Here is a 20051-nt window from a genome sequence, read left to right as displayed (position 1 = left end):
TCTACTGGACTTTTCTTCATGCTCCACTTTACTCTAAGCAAGCAGATTATGTGCTAAATGCAACCTGCTCACTATAGAAATATGTTCTTGCATAAGAAAATCAGAGACAAAAAAATTGTGAAGTCTATGAATCCAAAAGTAACGCAGCAACACTGATAATTACAGTAAGGCAAAGGAGCACTTGTGTTTGAGCAAATTACTATGATATGGGACTATATATATATGTTTTGTTTCTCACCTCATTTATTTTTTGCATTTTCTAATCAATTTATAACTTTGGTAACTTTGGATGTTAGAGGCTAAATTAAAAATAAAGAGATTATTTAATTCAGAAAAAAAACCCTTTAAATTCTATTTGTTTGTAATTATATAAATGTTAATTTTGACAGCCTTGATGCTTTTGTTAAGTTGTTAATTCTCTATATAGGCAGTACTGACCTGAAACATCTTGAAAATATCGGAGAGAATAGCTCTCTAAGAAATGAACTTAAAATTTTTTTTTCCAGAAAATGATTAGATAAAATGTCATCAGAAAAATATTTAATGAAAGTAAAATATTTTATATTTACAGAGTTTCACCTAGTTTTTGTAACATATGACACATTTTTAAAAGAAAGTAAACCATATTTGATAAGTTTATCTTTCTCATATAGAAGTGTTTATTATATCTTATATAGATGTGATTCATTCAATATTAAATGGCTAATGATCCAAAAGGAATATAATAGATATAAGTTTCTTTGTCCTGGATCACATATGATTCAGAATTGAGTACAAATTGGTGGTTAACTTTCTGGCCAATTATAGGACTTATATTGCTTAAACTATTGAATATGATAAAAAATAAGTAATCCTGGACTCATGACATAATTGTTTCTTATCTTCATTTATAGACCTGGAAGAAGTCAGCAGTAAGAAATGAAAAAATCGAACATCTGTGAAAGAGTTCATTCTTCTGGGATTAACAAATGACCCAAAGTTAAATGTTCTGATTTTTCTATTTCTGTTTTTCACATATATACTGAGTATAACTGGAAACTTGACAATTATTACCCTTACCCTGACAGATTCACACCTGAAAACTCCCATGTATTTCTTTCTTAGGAATTTTTCTTTCCTAGAAATCTCATTCACAACAGTTTGCATTCCTAGATTTCTAGTTAGCATTGTAACAGGGGATATGACCATTTCCTATAATTCTTGCATGGCCCAAGTGTTTTTTTTCATCCTCCTTGGTTCAACAGAATTTTTTCTTTTGACAGCTATGTCCTATGACCCGTACATAGCCATCTGTAAGCCATTGCATTACACAACAATAATGAACAGCAGAAACTGCAACCAGCTTGTAGTTAGTTCTTGGCTGGCAGGATTTCTCATTATCTTTCCACCTGTGATCATGGGGCTGCAGCTGGATCTTTGTGGCTCCAATATCATCCACCACTTCACCTGTGACTCTTCCCCTATGCTACTGATCTCCTGCACTGACACAACATTCCTGGAGCTCATGGCATTTTTGCTGGCAGTATTCACACTCATGATAACCATATCACTAGTGATTCTTTCTTACGCATTCATTCTTAAAACAATTCTGGGAATCCCCTCTACTGAACAAAGGAAAAAGGCCTTTTCTACTTGTTCCTCACACATGATTGTTGTCTCTATTTCTTATGGAAGTTGTATTTTCATGTATGTCAAAACTTCTGCAAAAGAAGGTGTGGCTTTGACTAAAGGTATAGCAGTGCTCAATACCTCTGTTGCCCCAATGCTAAATCCTTTTATTTACTCCCTAAAGAACCAACAGGTAAAGCAGTCCTTTAAGAATTTAGTCAAAAAATGCTTCTCAAATACACTTTAATTATAACAAATTCATGGCATGAATTTTAATGAAACTTATGTCTAACATAATGTTAACATTGTTATATTTCTCCATTCATTACAATATTCAACTTCTTTTTCCTTCAGGTTTTTTTCTCAATTTATCTTGTTTTGACCTCATTTTTTTAAAGTACCTTTTATATTTACATGCCCTAAAAGTTTTCTGACCATGAGTGATTTGATGATAGATAAATGAGAATGACATTTAACAAGATTGTGAAAATTCAGTTTTAACAATCATTGAAGAACTTTCCCTTTACACCAATCAAAAGCTAAATAAGAGCTATCATCAAGCAATTCCAAAAAATTTATTTTATCCAGTGCATAAGCCAGAGTGTCAGGCAGAAAAATAGATGAGTGGGGTGAAAAGAGAATAAGGCCAGTAAACTCCACTAAAAGGGACCCAAAGAGTTAACCAAATAAACCTGGAGAGCCAAAAAGACAGAGTTAATGAGTTGATCACTTGTTGCTCCAAAGGCCAGGAGTAACTTGGAATGTCCAGATATTCCCCAGATAAAAGTATCTGAGCGCAGCCCATGTCTTCATGTGTCAATTATATCATGCCATTGTAAGATTTACTTGAGCCTGCTAAAAGGCCCAGCTTATTCTTTAATTTAACCTATATGCTGTTTTTTCCCCACTCCTCCATCCCCTAATCAAGTAATCTGCAACCTGGGCAGGAGATGAGCATCATGATTAATTTTCCAAACAAGCCCAAATAAAAACATATAGTAAGAACAGGAAAGAGTCCATCTTAAAGCTAAGATTCCATTTTAAAAGCCAGGAATTTAGGAAGTAAGATTCCTAACATATATTTTAGCAATCAGACAATAACTCAGCCTGTTAGGCAGGAAAATAGATACAGGTGGGGTGGAGAAAGAATAAGGCTAGTAGAGCCCACTAATAGGGACTCAGAGTTAACCAGATAAAACTAGAGAGCCAGAAAGGGCTCACAGAGTTAATAAGTGTAACTCCAGGGAGAGGAAATACCAGCGCAAAATACCTAGCTGAAACAGAAGTCAGTCAAAGGGAGAAATAAAGTTTAAAACCCATTTATTGCTTACAAAAAAGCCATCTAGTGTGTCTCTATCTCCCACCCCAGCAGAAGTAAGTGAATCCTCCCCTCAGCCTCTCAGGTTCAGGTAAGTCCTCCCTTATGGAGGTAATTACCCACTGATACGGAGATGAATTACTTCTCTCCACCCCTTAGAAAGCCTGTTGATATGGAGATGCACTAAAGCCAGGTGAGAGATTCTGGAAATACTGTAATTTTACCCACAATGAGTTAATCAGTTGAGGCTCCAAAGGCCAGGAATAATTTGGAATGTCCAGATATTCCCCAGATAAAGAAAAGTATCTGAGCGCAGCCATGTCTTCATTGTGTCAATTAGATCATGCCATTGTACAATTTACTTTAGCCTGCTAAAAGGCCCAATTTATTCTTTAACTTAACCTATATGCTGTTTTCTCCTCCTCCAGCCCCTAATCAAGTAATCTGCAACCTGGGCAGGAGACGACCATCATGATTAATTTAGCAAACAAGCCCAGCTATAAACGTCATAGTAAAAACAGGAAAGATTCCATTTTAAAGCTAAGTTTGCATTTTAAAACCCAGGAAGTTAAGATGTAAGATTCTTAACATACTCTTTAGCAAACAGACAATAACTCAGCCCATCTTGAGGGCAGGGCAGGTGGTCTTGATTGATATATTCCCAGAGGCAGGCTGCTATCCTGGGGAAGATCCAGATGGGTAAATTTCTTGTGTTAAGCTAATTTTGCAGAATTATCTGGAGGACTGATAATACAAGAGACTTAATGTCTCTCATCAAAGATACACATCTTGAGACCACTTAACAAACCCACACCCCTGGCCCTTTGTCACATTCCTAAAAAATCTTAAAAGAGGGAGCCACCAATCTTTCAGAGTGCCTCCTCTTTGAGGAGGCCCACGCTGTCTTTTTAAATGTGTAACTTCAAATAAAACGTTTGCTTTGCTTCACTGCTGTGTCTCTGCCTTCCATTTCTTTGTTGTGATGGGGACAAGAATCAAGGAAAATTAACTCAACCCCCCTAATGAGAGTACTAAAAAACTCTTCTAGAGGTAAGTTCTCTTTCCTCTAGTGTTTCTATCTGTCCTTGTATTGCCTATGATTTTTACATCATGAATTTTCATCTATGCTATTCAGGGCATAGGTGTTAGAACTTCATTGTGAATTCCATCCTTTAATATATCTTGCTTAGTGCTTTTTAAACTGAATTCCAAATTTGCTACACATTATGTTGATATTTCTGTAAGACCCCAAGGCCCTCACCACAAATCACCTTTAGTGAACCACACTGATGATTGCTTCATAGCCCATTAGTTTCTTTTATTTTGCTGAAGGAGAGCCTAGATTTCATCTGAGGTTCCCTTGGGGAGAGCAAGACATGCCTTTGGGTTCCTAAGGTCCATGTAACCCCAGGGGAAAATGCATTCCTAGCCAGGAGCACATAAACCACAAACCTCTGAACCTAAAATCAGTTGAAGGAAAACTAGATGGAGAAGCCCTTTCATCACTTACAAGAATCCTGCCCCATTTGTCTCCTCCCACTCACCCATGTCTCTCCCTGTCCCGCTGGGAAGAAGCCAAAAGAAAAAAAAGCCTCTCTGGTCCGGTGTGTTCACCTCTTCCCCTGCCCTTTGGAAGTACCTATTCACGTGGAGAGGGCTATTTCTCACTATGCCTTATAAACAATTATTGGTATGGATATGGACTAAAGCCAGGCAAGAGATTCTGGAAATATCGCAATTTTACCCACAATCCAATTTCCTCTCCTTTAATTTTTTTCAGCAGTTAAAACCATATGATTTTATCTCACAGATACTTCTGAAAATTTCTGGTACACTATAGCGACACAACAGTGTTTTCCAGTGTTTGTATGATTATATTCTTCTAAAATATACATAACTCTTTCAGAATTTTTGTGGACATTGGAGGGTACGGATTTAAGCATATTTGCTGTCCAAACCTGGACATAAATCTTTTCTATAAAAAGTTCTTAGTTATAGCTCTACACTTACAAGAATAAAACTTTAATATTTGCTTCTTTCCCATCTTCTTCCACAAGTGTTGCATGAACTCATGAGATCATTTAATTTATATTAATATTTACCTTAATATTCATTTGAACTCAGTGTTTGGATTTTCTTTTCTCACCACTAAAAAATTAGTTCCTCCAGCAAGTGTTTATAGAAACAGGGTTACACATAGTCAAAAACAGGGGAAAATTAACAAATTCCATCTGAAAGTATGAATGACTAAAATATCCATATGATATTACATTTTTCTATCTCACCAAAAATATTTATTACATTTGTTTGCAAAAGTGTTTTGTTCAATTTGATAGTACCTTCAGTTAAGATTGGGAACTATATTTGACTCTCTTTTTAAGCATCAAAGAGATGAATTTCCCAGCTATTCCAAAATTATGGTTTTGTTCCTCTCTTTGCTTTGTAAGTCTTTTAATTTTTCCAGTTCTTGCTTTGGAGATTCTGCATAAATCTAAACACTTGTTTTGTCTCTTTAAGCAAATATGACTCAATCAACGTGGAGCTCAAGAAAGTCTAGACCCTTTGATGCTGATGATCAGAGGGAATCCTTGTGCTGGTCAGTGTTCAACAGCAACCATTTATCAGAAAAAACTGCATAGACATACTGTAATTTGCTGATATAATTTACAAATAATAATAAAACATACAATAAATGTAACTATAAATTCTATACATCAAGTTGACTTTCAGAGCAATATCATTGATTTTTAACAAACTCATATCTCCAACCAGTCAATGTTGCCAAATCAACCATAATTTGACAAATGAAGCTGAATTTAATACTGTGGTGTCTGCATACACATTATAGTCAGAAGTTTCAAATCCATAATAATGGATAAAAAAATGTTGAAAAAATTAAGTTATGGAAAACTTGAACTATATTTACCAAATTGATCTAATTGACATTTTTAGAATGTTCCACCCAACATCAACACAATACTAATTTTCTCCAGTATTACACAAAACCTTATCATAATATACCATTTCAGAGTAACATAAAAGTCTCAAACACATTTACAAGATTTAAGTCACACATATTATATTACTGAACATTATGCAATTAACTTAGGTATCAATTATGGAAAGATATCTGGAAGATCTGCTAATATTTTTTTAACTAAATAACATTATTATATAATCAGTGGGTCAAAGAAAACCAAAAAAGAAATAAAATGTCTCTTATACAAAGTAAATATGAAATTACAACATAGTAAAGTGTGTTGGATGCAACTAAAGCATTATAAAAAAGCTTACAACTCTCAAATTCTATTAGAAAACCAGGAAATCCTGAGATCAATGACCTCAGCTTTCATCTTTAGGAACAAGAAAATAGGAAAACAAATTTAACTCTGAATAACCAGATGAAAATGAATAATAATCAATGTGGAAATCAATAAAACAGAAAACAGAAAAATAACAAAGTATCAATGAAACTAAATCTGTTTCCTTGAAAATGTCATTAAAATTGATATATTTGTAGACAGATTCATGAGAAAACATACAGAGAAGATACAAATACTAGTATCAGGGATGACCAAGGTCATATCCATTGATATTCTAGCTATTAAATGGATAACATGGAAAATTTTGAACAACTTCATGACAATTAATTAAAAACATAAATGAAATGGAAAAATTTATTGAAAGACATAAACAATAAAATCTCACTCACAAAAAAAATAGATATGATAAACCTATATCTACTGTACAAATTCAACTTATATTTAAGAAACACCCCAGAAAGAACCTTTGTATTTAATGGTTAATGCTAAAAAATACTTAAGGAAGCAATATTAATAATTGTACACAAACTCTCCCCAAATATGTTAGAGTAGGAAACACTTTCCCACTCATCCTATGAAGACAGAATTATCTTGAGAGAAAATCATAAAATAGACATTATTAAAAAAATAGTGATCAGTCTCACCATTGCATATAGCCACAAATATTCAAAAATAATGACAAATAATTCTAGCAACATATAAAATGTTTAATTTATTTTGGTCTAGTGGAATTTTTCTTAGTTGAAAAAAAAACTGAAAATGTTCTACATGAATGTCTGATAAAAGCCCTTAGCAAGTATATCTAATAAATGGCAAATACCAAAGGACATCCAAAATGTGCTTAAAAAGAAAAAGATGTATAAACTACAGCTAACATCTGTGGGTGGAACTGTAATATTTCCAGAGTCACTTGCCTGGGCTTAGTGCATTTCCATATCAGTAAATGTTTCTGAGGGGCAGAGAGAAGTAGTCCATCTCTATATCAGTAGGTAATTACAAGGGGGTGCAAGGGCGTATCTGGACCAGAGAGATTGGGGGAATCCCTTTTTGCAGCCTGGTTGGAAGAGATGTGAGAAGTGGATGACTGCTTGTAAGCCATAAACAGTTTCTTGCACTTTATTTCTCCCTTTGACTGATTTTGGTTTCAAATGTAATTTGCCCTGGGCTGGGAAAATATTTTTTCCCTCCAGAGTTAACAACATCTTACTTCACTGTAAAGACTGAATGAGCTCATTCTAAGGAAAAGAATAAGGCCAGTATGCCCATTCCAGGTACTTCTACTTAACATTATAGTGTAGATTCTAATTAATGCAATGAAGTTAAAAAAAAGAGAAAATGTGTTCATATTGGAAGGGAAGAACACTGATTTTATTTGCAGACAGCATAAACTTTATAGAAAATACTACTGACTTCCTATTTTGGCTCCAATATTTCAAGACATTGGATGTCATCACTTATACCTTATAGCAAGAAAAAGTTGAAAAAACTCAATATTAAAAACTTTACTTGGAGCCAGCAGATACATGAAATTACAGGGTCATGGCACCCTGAAATCTGGACCAACTGTCACAGTTGAGATCAATGTACGTGCAACATAAGTCACTGGAACCATAAGTATACTGGTAGGGATACTACAGTAATAATTAGGGCAAATTGCTGGAGGCTGAGCACATACTGATGCAAGAGAGAGACGTTACTGAGGGTTGTTGTAAGAGGGGATCCCCACACTTTGCTAGGCTTTGGCTCCACTAACCCGAGCAGGTTTTCAATCCGAAGAACTTCTTCCTTGCACAGGCAAGGATAGGGAAGAGATAATCTTTCTGAAAGAATCCTAGAATATCTTCATATTAAGGCCTCTACTCCAGGAGAAAAGATCTCATCAGAAACACTTACGAGGGCCCAGGAACACTAAAAGACAGATTTAACTGTAAGACCATAGAATGCTAACCCTCTGCCACACCTTACAACCACAACAACAGATACCAAAGTATTTCCCCCAAAAATACTTAATAATTTCAAAGGGGAATATTTATGATGAACAGACTTGGAAGACATCCACAGACCAAGTTAACAAAGTTAACTTCAGTAATAAGACATGTAGATATTCCATAATACACTGAAAAGGACATACCACCTCTGTAGTTTTCTCCACAAAAATGTAAAACTTCAATATAATCATGAAAAAACATTAGACAAGTAAAATTGGAAGGTATTCTTCAAAATACCTGATCAGTGCTTTTCAAATACATTAAGGTCAAAAAAAAATCAAGGAAAGACTTAGAAACTTTCACAGATTGGAGAAAACTTAGAAACATGATCTCTAACACAAAGAGGAATTCAGGATTTGATGCTCAACAGGTAAAGGACATTGATAGAAAAATAGAAATCCAAATAAAGTCTGTAATGTAATTAATAGTATTGTAAGAAAGCTAATTTCTTAGTTTTGGTAATTATTCAGTTGGTATGTAAGATACTATATTTAGAGAAAGCTGAGCAAAATATATGAAGGAACTCTATAAATCTAAAATTACTGCAAAGTATAGGCTTTTGAAAATCTGATGCCTAATCCCATCTTCCTAAATGCAAGAAACCATCCTATTAGCCATGGATAACCTCATAAAAATGGTATGTGTTGTAATTACAACCCCTCGTTATTTAAAGACATATCTGCTGATTACTTATTAATGAAATACAATTTATTTATGTAATTACATATACATAGTTACTTTATTTCTGACCAGCTCACCAGTTTTAACATCATTTTGAAGGGCACTATTCAATAATTCTTCATCCTACAGAATCAAGTATGATTATATTAAGTGAGCCCCTGAGAAATACTTCATTTTAGACCCAACAGTAAAATTGTCTCATACACATATCTTGAAGAATCCATTGTAAAGTGGCTGAGCCCAGATTCCAAAACACATTATTTTAGCCACTCAACTATTCTGACTTTTTTGGTTATAATTACTTTTAATATATACTCCTATACTGAAGTCAGGTCATAAAAGAGGTCTATGAATAATAACATATATGTTTTTTAAAGGCCTTTCCATAAATCTAGAATAATAATTTCTTGAGCTTCCTTATTGACATTTAGTTGAATAAGAAAATTCTGTAAATTCTGAGTATGTTTCTCCTTAAGGTTATTTATCCTCCCCATATCATACCCACATCATATATAGATAGATGATGGATGATACAGATAGAAGTTAGATGATAGATTGATAGAAATATATCAATAAATAAATTGATAGATGATACATATGATTGATGAAATTTCATACTTTTTAGAAAATTTCCCTTTCCACCAGAGAATTAACATTTCTTTATTTGCATCCTCCAAAGCAGAGATGTATAAGAAATAAAACAATCCAAAAGGAAAATATTTGTATAAGACATTACATAAGTTTGTGGGAGAAACCTTTAGTATGTGCTAAGGCATGTTGTTTGCTAAAGAAAAAAAAAGTTAAAATAGATAATACAGCCAAGTTAGAAAGGGATTTTTAAATATGATATAGATAAGTCATATCCATCATTTTTTAGTGTCTATATATTGTCAGTTTACAAAAATGTATTTTATTCATTTTTAATTCTCAATACTAAATATCCAAATATTTAATTTCTTTTACAATGCATACCAGGTAACCATATTAGAAATACACATATTATGTCATATTTTAATTGATTAAAAAGAAAATATGGTCCTAGCTGTGAATTTTAAAGTACACTAATGTATGAGAATATGGGCCTTATTATTGAACTATATAGCATAAGATATGTTTTGGATTATCTTTAATTTTTGATGCGTTCATTCTTAAAAGATTATTATAATTCACTTGTATTCCATGGTTTTAATTTGTATTTCTTCAATACTTCATTGAAAATACTGATATAAAAGCAGAGCCTCCTACAACTTTAAATAATATATAATGTTATGTTCAATTGAGATGTACATGATTGTTTAAAAATCTTAGGATTATTTGTTTTAGGCACAATTATGGAATCATTTGGTCTAACTGCCAAATACTATTATGCTGATTTAAATGGAAACCTCTCTATACACAAAGTTCTACACACAGAGTAAAACAACTGTATTAGGTTGTTGGCTAAAATGGTATTCAGCCTACACCTCAATTTAATTTTTAAGTATGCATGTTACAGCAAATTCCCACATATCTTTCTTTAACAACATCTCCTAATGTGTAATTTTAAATATGTGGACCTACATGTAACTATTATATAGATATTATTGCAAAGTTTTTATTACAACTTGAACATATTTATAACGTTTACTCATGTTCTTGACTTTGATCATTAAAATGTAATGCTATATTTTGAACTTAAAATACATTATGCTTCACCAGTTACTTTCTTCATATGCATAATGATATACCTTGAAAAAAACTGTGCTTAATATATATTTATTTACATAATTTATATATATATCCTGCTTTAGAATTATATTTGTAGGAAACATGCTGGATATGAGGATAATTGATATAAAAACAAACTTAAATTAAGAATCAAATAATGTCAATCAGGGGGACATTAATTTTTATATTAATGAAGAAATTCAACTCACATTTATTTAATTTCATTATTAAATAAAAAATAGAATTAAAGCTTGTCTTATGACAACAAAGCATTAAGAGGCAGAATAATCTTTAGTGGTTTATACTTTGCTTTTAAAGCCATTTATTGCATAAGTGCTTACATAAAATAATACATTAACAAACTATGCCCTTAGGAACAATTTCCTAAGTATAAAACTTGTCTAATTATGGTTAATACTTAGAAGAAAGGTACTAGCATATAATTGTCTTTCTATAAAATAATTCTTAAAAGACCTAGCATCATTTGGCTTGGTAATCATGCTCTCTGGGGACCATTACCCAAGACTGGGGTTTATAACTCTATAATCATACAACATCCTAGCTAATAGTATTACTACCTCTCTTTTATAAATTGTCTTAGTGTAGTTTTGTTAAGATTCACCCACTGCAGTACGTGGGGTTATACTGCTGTCACTGCACATAAAAAAATAAAACCAGATGGAGAAAAAATCAGATTGGTTAGGAAGACTTGTAAATTCCAGATAATTCTCCTTATTTCATAGGCCAGAAAGAAAGGTTCATGTGTGCCATGACTTACTGTTGCTCGATCTCACTCTTACATGCTTCTTTCCTCCCTGCTTTTTCTCTATTATATCTTTGTGTGTTTGAATTTTCTCTCATTTTCCCTTAATGTGATACTCTTTGTCACATGATAGATAGCTTTGCACTTTGCAGCATCCAATTCACTGTTTTCAGTTCATGAATGTAACAAGGGGGTTGTGGGGGGTGGGGTGGGGTGGGGCAGAATATGTTCCCAGCCTGCAGCAAATAACCTTTGAGCTGAAATCAGTCAAAGGGAGAAAAAAAGTGGGATAAACCCGTTGATTGCATTCAAGCAGTCATCTACTTTTGCTCACCCGTGTCTTTTGCAACTCGGCTGCAAATAGGGACCCCATCAAACCTCTCTGGTCCGGATATGGCCTCGCTCCTCCCACCCTTGTAATCACCTATTGATAAAGAGATGGACTACTTCTCTCCACTCCTTGGAAACACCTATTGATATAAAGAAGTCAGGAGAGAGATTCTGGGAATATTGCAAAATTGCAATTTTACCCACAATGAACAAAGAGAAGAAACGCCTGGCCACCAGCTCCAATAGAAGTGCCAGTTTTAAAGAACTGATTGACCCGTCTGTGGGTGTTAATCACTTACCATCTCTTTAATTCAAAAGAATCAGTTACATGATTCTCCACCACAGTGTGCTGATTAGTTTAAGTGTGCTGGTGTTACTAGGTCACTAGGTTTTTACTCTGGTGCAGTCCTTTACAAATTTGAGACTTTACTTGTCATACTAAAGGTGGTGAGTAATGTTGTCTATTGTTATTTTTATTGTTATCGTAGTTTTATTGCCATACCTATCTACATTCTTTACTGACAGATGGAATTGAAGGTTGGCAGCTCCATGTGTTTAAAAATGTGAGTGAAATAATTCTTGAATAAAAACACTATCTAAATTTATGTCAGTGAACTTCATTTGGCCCATTTGTTTGTATGAAAAGCATGCAAACCTGTAGATGCAGAGACCCTTAGCAGATAAAAGCCAGCTAAGCATGCATATCATTACTCTTTAAACAGCAGCACCCTCCTGGTAAATTTATGACAGTGAAGGGCCACCCCTTTGCCTTGTCCAAGTGACATTTTTTTTTATCAGATCTGGGTTCTGCCAATCATAATCAGAAGAGTGTATAATACATAAGTCACAATATAAATTTCATTACTTACAAAAGGTTACTAGTGCCTGGGAGCCTTATGTAGGGAGTCACATTAGTATCAGCATACTAAGGAACTGAGGACAATAGGATAGTATAGATAATGAATATTATTGTTTATTTCTTTTTTCCCCTGCGTATTTTTTGAACTTAGACATGAAGATACATGATGAAATATCCTCTACCTTGAAAGCATCTGAAGCAAGTCTAAATGCTCTAGACTCAGTGTATTTCATCATTAGATTGCACAAAGTCTAAATTCTGACTTTGATGTCTTTTTTAATTGAAATACAGTTGTTATACAATATTGGTTATAAGTATAGAACACCAGCGTTCAGCAATTACACACATTATTAAATCCTCAATCTACTATTTCCATTACTATCTATCAGCCTATAAAAATGTTACAGAATGTTATATTTTCCTTGCTGCACTTCCATTCCCATTACCAACATATGTTACAATTGAGATTTTTGTGCCCCTTTACCGTCTTACCCACCCCACTCATCCTAACCCCTCACACATGGTAACCATGAGTCACTTCTATGACTTTGGAATTTTTTTTTGTTATTATTATATAGTTAACTAACCCTGAGTGACTTACATTAAATTTATCTTACCTCTCAGTTTCTTGTTTTTACCAACTGTTAAATTGAAGGGTGATTTTTGATTGATACCTGTACAGAGTTGTTATTATAAGTCTGTGGGTCTTGCTTAGACTCTGTTCCAGCAGGCTTCCTCTGACACCAGTTCATCAGGGAAGGCAGGGACTCAGCCTTGTGACACCCAGAAGCAGAGAGAAGTGCAGCTCCCCTTCTTGGTCCCTTTGACAGGTAGGGGCAGTGGGGATCCTCATTATGCTGGGCATGGGTGACATTTCTAGGTCTCCACTGGCCTCTGTTGATATCGCAGTGGGTGGAGGGGTAGAAGAGCCTGCCAACATTCTCCCAGATGGCCTCCACTGACACACTGTGGGGGTGGGGGAGAGTGCTCTCATTGCTGCTGGACAGTGAGGTATGTTTGACCCTCCGTAAAGCCTTCCTTTTCTAAAACCACCCCAGTGGAGAGAGGAAAGGACGTCTTGTTACTGCCACAAGAAGATGGACGTCCACTGATACCATAGGGGGTTACTGTGGGTGACCGTACAGGATGAAGTCCTGGCTTGCTGTTCAGCCTCTTTGACACCAGCGCAGAGGAGGCCTTGTGAGCCTCATTAGAGCCTCCTGACATTGCAATCTAGTCTCTCCATTCAGCCATTACTGGTACAATTGGGGATAAATGGCCCCAGTATTTTCTGTGTGTTTGGCTGCAGTAGAGAAGTTATTGTCTGTCTCTGGGCTGTTCTTTCCCTGGTGTTTTTCTACAAAAGGCAGGGTTTGGATTTATTTCATTTCATTTTGTCTGTACCCAGTGGGGTTGTGAGGTTGCCAGTTCCACACCTGGGATATGTAAGATGAAAGGAAAATCCAGAGAATTTGCCACTCTATTACTCCTTGGGTCCCAAGTTCTCTAGCTAGTCTCCTTCTCTCCATCTTTCAAAGTCTTCTTGGGTTTTTTGCATTTACAGTGCCCAAAATTTTTAGAGGTACTTAGCGGGGGAAATAAAGATAACTACCTTTATTCCATCTTATAAGCAGTAGTTCCACACTGATCACTCTGAATACTAAACTTACCTTGATTTCTAGAGTAATTCCTACTTGGTCACAATTTATTATTCTTTTATTTGTTATAGTATTTTATTTGCTAATATTTCATCAAGAATATTTTTATATTTATGATGGGTACTAGTGTTTAGTTTTCTTTTCTTGTAATGTTATTTTCTGGTTTTGGTCTCATATAATCTTAGCTTTAAAAAATGAGTTAGGAAGTCTTTCATCCTAGTCTACTTTCTAAAAATGTTTGTGTAGATTTGGTACTTTTTATTCTATAAACATTTGGAAAAAATCACTTATAATATTTTGTGCAAAAATTTTTATTGAAATGAAATTCTATAATTGATATAGGGCTATTTAATTTCTCTCTTTTCTTGAGAAAATTTTGGGAATTTGTAAATTTCAGAAAAATGATGCATTTCTTTCAGCTTGTCAATTTGATGGGCATAATGCATTGTACAACACAGCCCCCTAAGCATCCTTATACTAACTGAAATATTTGTAATGGTGTCCTTTATGGTGACTGTAATGTTCAACCTCAAATTATGAAAGATAATAGTTATTGTTACTTGAAGCTAAAAGGTTTCTCAGTATACCTCATGTTGTAGTAGTTAACCTATAAGTGTGGCATACAGATAGATTTAAGACATACTGGCATCAAATAGATTTACAATGTTCTCCTGGTTAGCCTCTCACAAATGCTTACAAACATGCTCCAGAGAAAACCATCTCTCTCCTTGTCTCCATCTGATGCTTCGTATAACAGTCTTCTCAACAAAAATACTGTCTCACTTAAAACCTACAGAACAATTTCTTGTATTATATGTGTCTGAAGAGAAAAAAATATTATGGCAAAGGACAAAGAGTAAAAATAAGTGATTTTATTTCTCTAGGCACAGAAACAACATTTATACTAATAAAATTGACATTTCAGCAAATTTCTAAACTTCTTTAAGTGCATAAGGATCAACTAAATAAATAAGTGACTCTGGTTCAAAAAGTTACTACAGAATCTATACACTAACTTTGGGGAAAATTAGTTATGGACATAGGATTTTCAAAGGTATGCAAAAAGGTTGCACAATAGTAATAATCAGGTAACAGGAGATATGAAGACAATGACCCATCTGTACCTCTCCATTCAGTTATTTTATTTTTTGTAAAATAACAAGTGTGCCTAATTTGAATAAAATTAGACTATGTGACTATATATGCAAAAACAAACCAAAATTACACAACCTCATATAATACCTTTGTTAAATATCTGGTGTATCTTATTGTAGATTAGAGAAGAATAGATGAGAGATACCTGTACATATTGCATTACTCCACACCTATCTATTGAGGTAATGGGGTGGTTTTTCTGTTTTTGTCCTTTAATTTGATTAACTCATAATATATTTTCTCTTACTAAATATTTTATGTATGTTTTTCTCTGCACCAAGATGGTTTACCTTCACATCCATTGATAACCATATTCATTGTTTCCAAACATCTTTGTTTATTTTATATCATTAGATCTTCAAATTTTTACACTTTTTACCTTTGTGAGTTTCATCATCTGTTTGAAAAGGAAGACAAGTGTCAGTATTTGATCAACATCATATTAGACATTCCACAACTTTTCTTTGTTCACATTTGGAGTAATTTCTTTTTTCATATCACCTAAAAGAAAAAAAATCAACATGTCACATCTCTTACTACATTTGATTAATATTCTTTATTTTTTTCTTATTTGTTGTTTCATAATATGTTCAAATAACCCAGCTCCCTTTTTTAAAAGCTTAAACCTTCTCAACGTGTCCCTACTATTTCTTTAACATGTAGGCACATTAAAAGTATTTGCTCCATCAGTGAGTCTTTCTGCTTTTTTATTTATCTCTCCTGCTGTCAAGTTCTGCAGATCTCTACATTATGGCTCTAGATCAATGTTCTAGAATGTTAGGCTTCATTGATTTTTTAAAAATTTTGCCAGTATGTAGTAATATATAATTTGACTGAACATCAGATTTTCACCTTGTTTATATGCAACAGCTAACACTCACAGATACAGCAACAAAGATATCTTTCAGTATGTGAATGGATAAATTTTGGTACACTTAGACAATGAAATATTACACAGCACCAGAAAGAAATGAGCTATCCAGACATGAGAAGACATAGAGGAATCTTAAGTGCATATTTGTAAGTGAAAGAACACAGTGTAAAAATGCTACATACTATGTGACCCCAACTATATGACATTCTGGAAAACTAAAAACTAGCAAAAATATCAGTTGTTCCCTGATGCTAAGGGTGAGGAAGAGAAGAAGAAATTAGAAGTGGAACATAGGAGACAGGGAAATTATTCTGTATGATATCACAATTCTGGATATGTGTCATTTTATTTATCAAAACTCATACAATATACAACACAAAGAGTGAAATTAATATAATCTATGGACTTTGGTTGATCATAAAAGGATAATAAATATTCCCCTAACTATGCATAAATAATTTGAACATACCATAATGAATAACATGGCATAAATACTTCGGCATTTCAAAATGAAGAATGTTTATAAAATGATTTCTTTATACATTTTATACTTATTAATGTAAAAAGAAAGTTAAAAAAAGTAAGAGTAAACTGAAAAATAGAATTGCCTTTGTAGAGATTGAGGTCCATATTTGAAGATGACAATTCTTTTCTTCCTCAACTTTATTGATGTATAATTCAGAAACTAAGTTGTGGTAGATCACGAGAAGATGGCAGTGTGAGTAGTTCAGAGGAAATCTCTTCCCCAAAACATACATATATATTTATGAAAATACAATAAATAAAACTACTCCTAAAAGAGACACCAGTGGATGCAGTACAACAGCCAGGATACATCTACATCTGTGAGAACTCAACATCACATGAAGGGGGTAAGACACAAGCTGCGGCCAGGCGGGAACCGAACGCTCCCCCACCCCAGAACCCAGCGGGAAGAAAGGAGTCAGAATGGGGAGGGAGGGAAAGCGCAGGACTGCTAAACAACCAGTTCTAGAATTCCGAACCCGGAGTGCAGACACAAGGTGCACGGGGTGCTGGATATTAGAGAAATGGAAAAGCAAAACCTGTGGACAGGTCCCCACAACTGGCGCCACTGAGATGAAAGAAAAGCCAGTGCTTTCTGCAAGCCCTAAAGAGACAGGGACCCCATAGCTGGACGAAGTCGTCCCGGTACACTTAGCCAGCAGCTGGGAATCCCGGGGAACCTTAGGTGCCCTAAACCCCAGGGAGGCAGCACAGCCCTGAAGCCCCTCATGACACTAAGCAGCCTGCCAGTCATTCCTCCAACTGGCGCGGACCCTGACACACCGGCCCAGTAGCGGGAGAGTGGCAGCGCGCGCCTGGGGTGGCAGTGCTGGAAGGACAAGGAGAGGATCACGTGTGCCAACGGCACCAGAGGGGACCAGGAGAGGCTTGTGCGAGCCCACAGTGGCAGCGACCAAACAGCCCAGGTGGGGCTCACACGCACCAGCAGCAGTGGAGCCAGAGGAATATGGGAGAGGTCCGCTCAGGAGAGCCCTGCGCACACCTGCAGAAGAGCCAGAGGGAGCAGGCATGCTCCCAGCAGCCGACCGGAATCCCAGCCCAACGCACAGCCGCCGGGGCCAGACCCAAAGGCCGCTGCTGCCACACTGCTGCTCGGCAGGGGCGCCGCTATCATGGAGGGGCGCACCTAGCATGCCTGCCACTCCCTGAAGGGCTCCACGCTGCTCTGATGGAGACCCCGCCCACAGCAGCTTAGAGCATCAACCCAGTGGCTGCTTCAGGAGTGCGGGTAACCGTCACAGGCAGCGGAGAAGGGCAAGGCATCCAGCAAGCAGAAAAGGACTTTCTTCTCCAAGCAGACATACCCGCAACCTGCCTACAGCCTCTGCTATCACCATGAAAAGGCAAAAAAATTTAGTCCAGTCCAAGATAGTTCAGACAACACCTGAGAGAGGATCTGCAGAGACAGACCTAACCAGTCTCCCTGAAAAAGAATTCAAAATAAAAATCATAAACATGCTGACAGAGCTGCAGAGAAATATGCAAGAGCTAAGGGATGATGTCTGGAGAGAGATTACAGAAATGAAACAATCTCTGGAAGGATTTATAAGCAGAATGGATAAGATACAAGAGGCCATTGATGGAATAGAAACCAGAGACCAGGAACGCATAGAAGCTGATGCATAGAGAGATAAAAGGATCTCCAGGAATGAAACAATATTAAGAGAACTGTGTGACCAATCTAAAAGGAACAATATCAGCATTATAGGGGTAACAGAAGAAGAAGAGAGAGAAAAAGGGATAGAAAGCGTCTCTGAAGAAATAATTGCTGAAAACTTCCCCAAAGTGGGGGAGGAAATAGTTGCTGAGACTATGGAAACACACAGAACTCCCGAGAACAGGACCCAAAGAGGACAACAACAAGACACATAATAATTAAAATGGTAAAGATCAAGGAGAAGGACAGAGAACTAAAGGCAGCCAGAGAGAGAAAAAAGGTCACCTACAAAGGAAAACCCATCAGGCTATCATCAGACATCTCAACAGAAACCTTACAGGCCAGAAGAGAATGGCATGATATATTTAATGCAATGAAACAGAAGGGCCTTGAACCAAGGATACTGCATCAAGCACGATTATCATTTAAATATGAAGGAGGGATTAAACAATTCCCAAACAAGCAAAAGTTGAGGGAATTTGCCTCCCACAAACCACCTCTACAGGGTATCTTAGAGGGACTGCTCTAGATGGGAGCAATCCTAAAAAGAGTACAGAACAAAACACCCAACATATGAAGAATGGAAGAGGAGGAATAAAAAGGGAGAGAAATAATTACCAGGCTGCGTTTATAATAGCTCAGTAAGTGAGTTGAGTTAGGCAGTAAGGTAGTAAAGAAGCTAACACTGAACCTTTGGTAACCACGAATCTAAAGCCTGCAATGGTAATAAGTACATATCTTTCAATGATCACCCAAGATGTAAATGGACTGAATGCACCAATCAAAATACCGAGTAATAGAATGGATAAAAAAGCAAGACCCATTTATATGCTGCTTACAAGAGACTCACCTCAAACCCAAAGACATGCACAGATTAAAAGTCAAGGGATGGAAAAAATATTTCATGCAAACAACAGAGAGAAAAAATCAGGTGTTGTAATACTAGTATCAGACAAAATAGACTTCAAAATAAAGAAAGTAACAAGAGATGAAGAAGGACATTACATAATAATAAACGGCTCAGTCCAACAAGAGGACATAACCATTATAAACATATATGCACCCAATACAGGAGCACAAATATATGTGAAACAAATACTAACAGAATTAAATACAAACAGAGGCTTAAAAACATGCTCCAAAATAATCAATGGATCAACGACCAAATTAAAATGGAGATCCAGCAATATATGGAAACAAATGACAACAACAACACAAAGCCCCAACTTCCGTGGGATGCAGCAAAAGCAGTCTTAAGAGGAAACTATATAGCAATCCAGGCATATTTAAAGAAGGAAGAACAATCCCACATGAATAGTCTAATGTCACAATTGTCAAAAATGGAAAAAGAAGAACAAATGAGGCCTAAGGTCAGCAGACGGAGGGACATAATAAAGATCAGAGAAGAAATAAACAAAATTGAGAAGAATAAAACAATAGAAAAAAAATCAATGAAACCAAGAGCTGGTTCTTTGAGAAAATTAACAAAATAGATAAGCCTCTAGCCAGACTTATTAAGAGGAAAAGAGAGTCAACACACATCAACAGAATCAGAAACGAGAAAGGAAAAATCATGACGGTTCC

General features: G+C 35.5%; 1 protein-coding gene across 1 annotated transcript; it reads left to right on the top strand.

Annotated features, from left to right (window-relative positions):
* Window positions 1–925: 925 nt before the first annotated feature.
* LOC130679316 (olfactory receptor 6C76-like) lies at window positions 926–1855 on the top strand (the record flags this gene model as incomplete). The annotated part of the gene is made up of 1 exon (XM_057487923.1): window positions 926–1855. A coding segment is annotated over one exon (930 nt), but the record flags the coding sequence as incomplete, so codon positions are not given.
* Window positions 1856–20051: the final 18196 nt, after the last annotated feature.

The sequence above is a fragment of the Manis pentadactyla genome, chromosome 10 (assembly GCF_030020395.1).
Source record: "Manis pentadactyla isolate mManPen7 chromosome 10, mManPen7.hap1, whole genome shotgun sequence".
Lineage (NCBI taxonomy): Eukaryota > Metazoa > Chordata > Mammalia > Pholidota > Manidae > Manis > Manis pentadactyla.
This window is presented reverse-complemented; position numbering and strand designations above follow the sequence as displayed.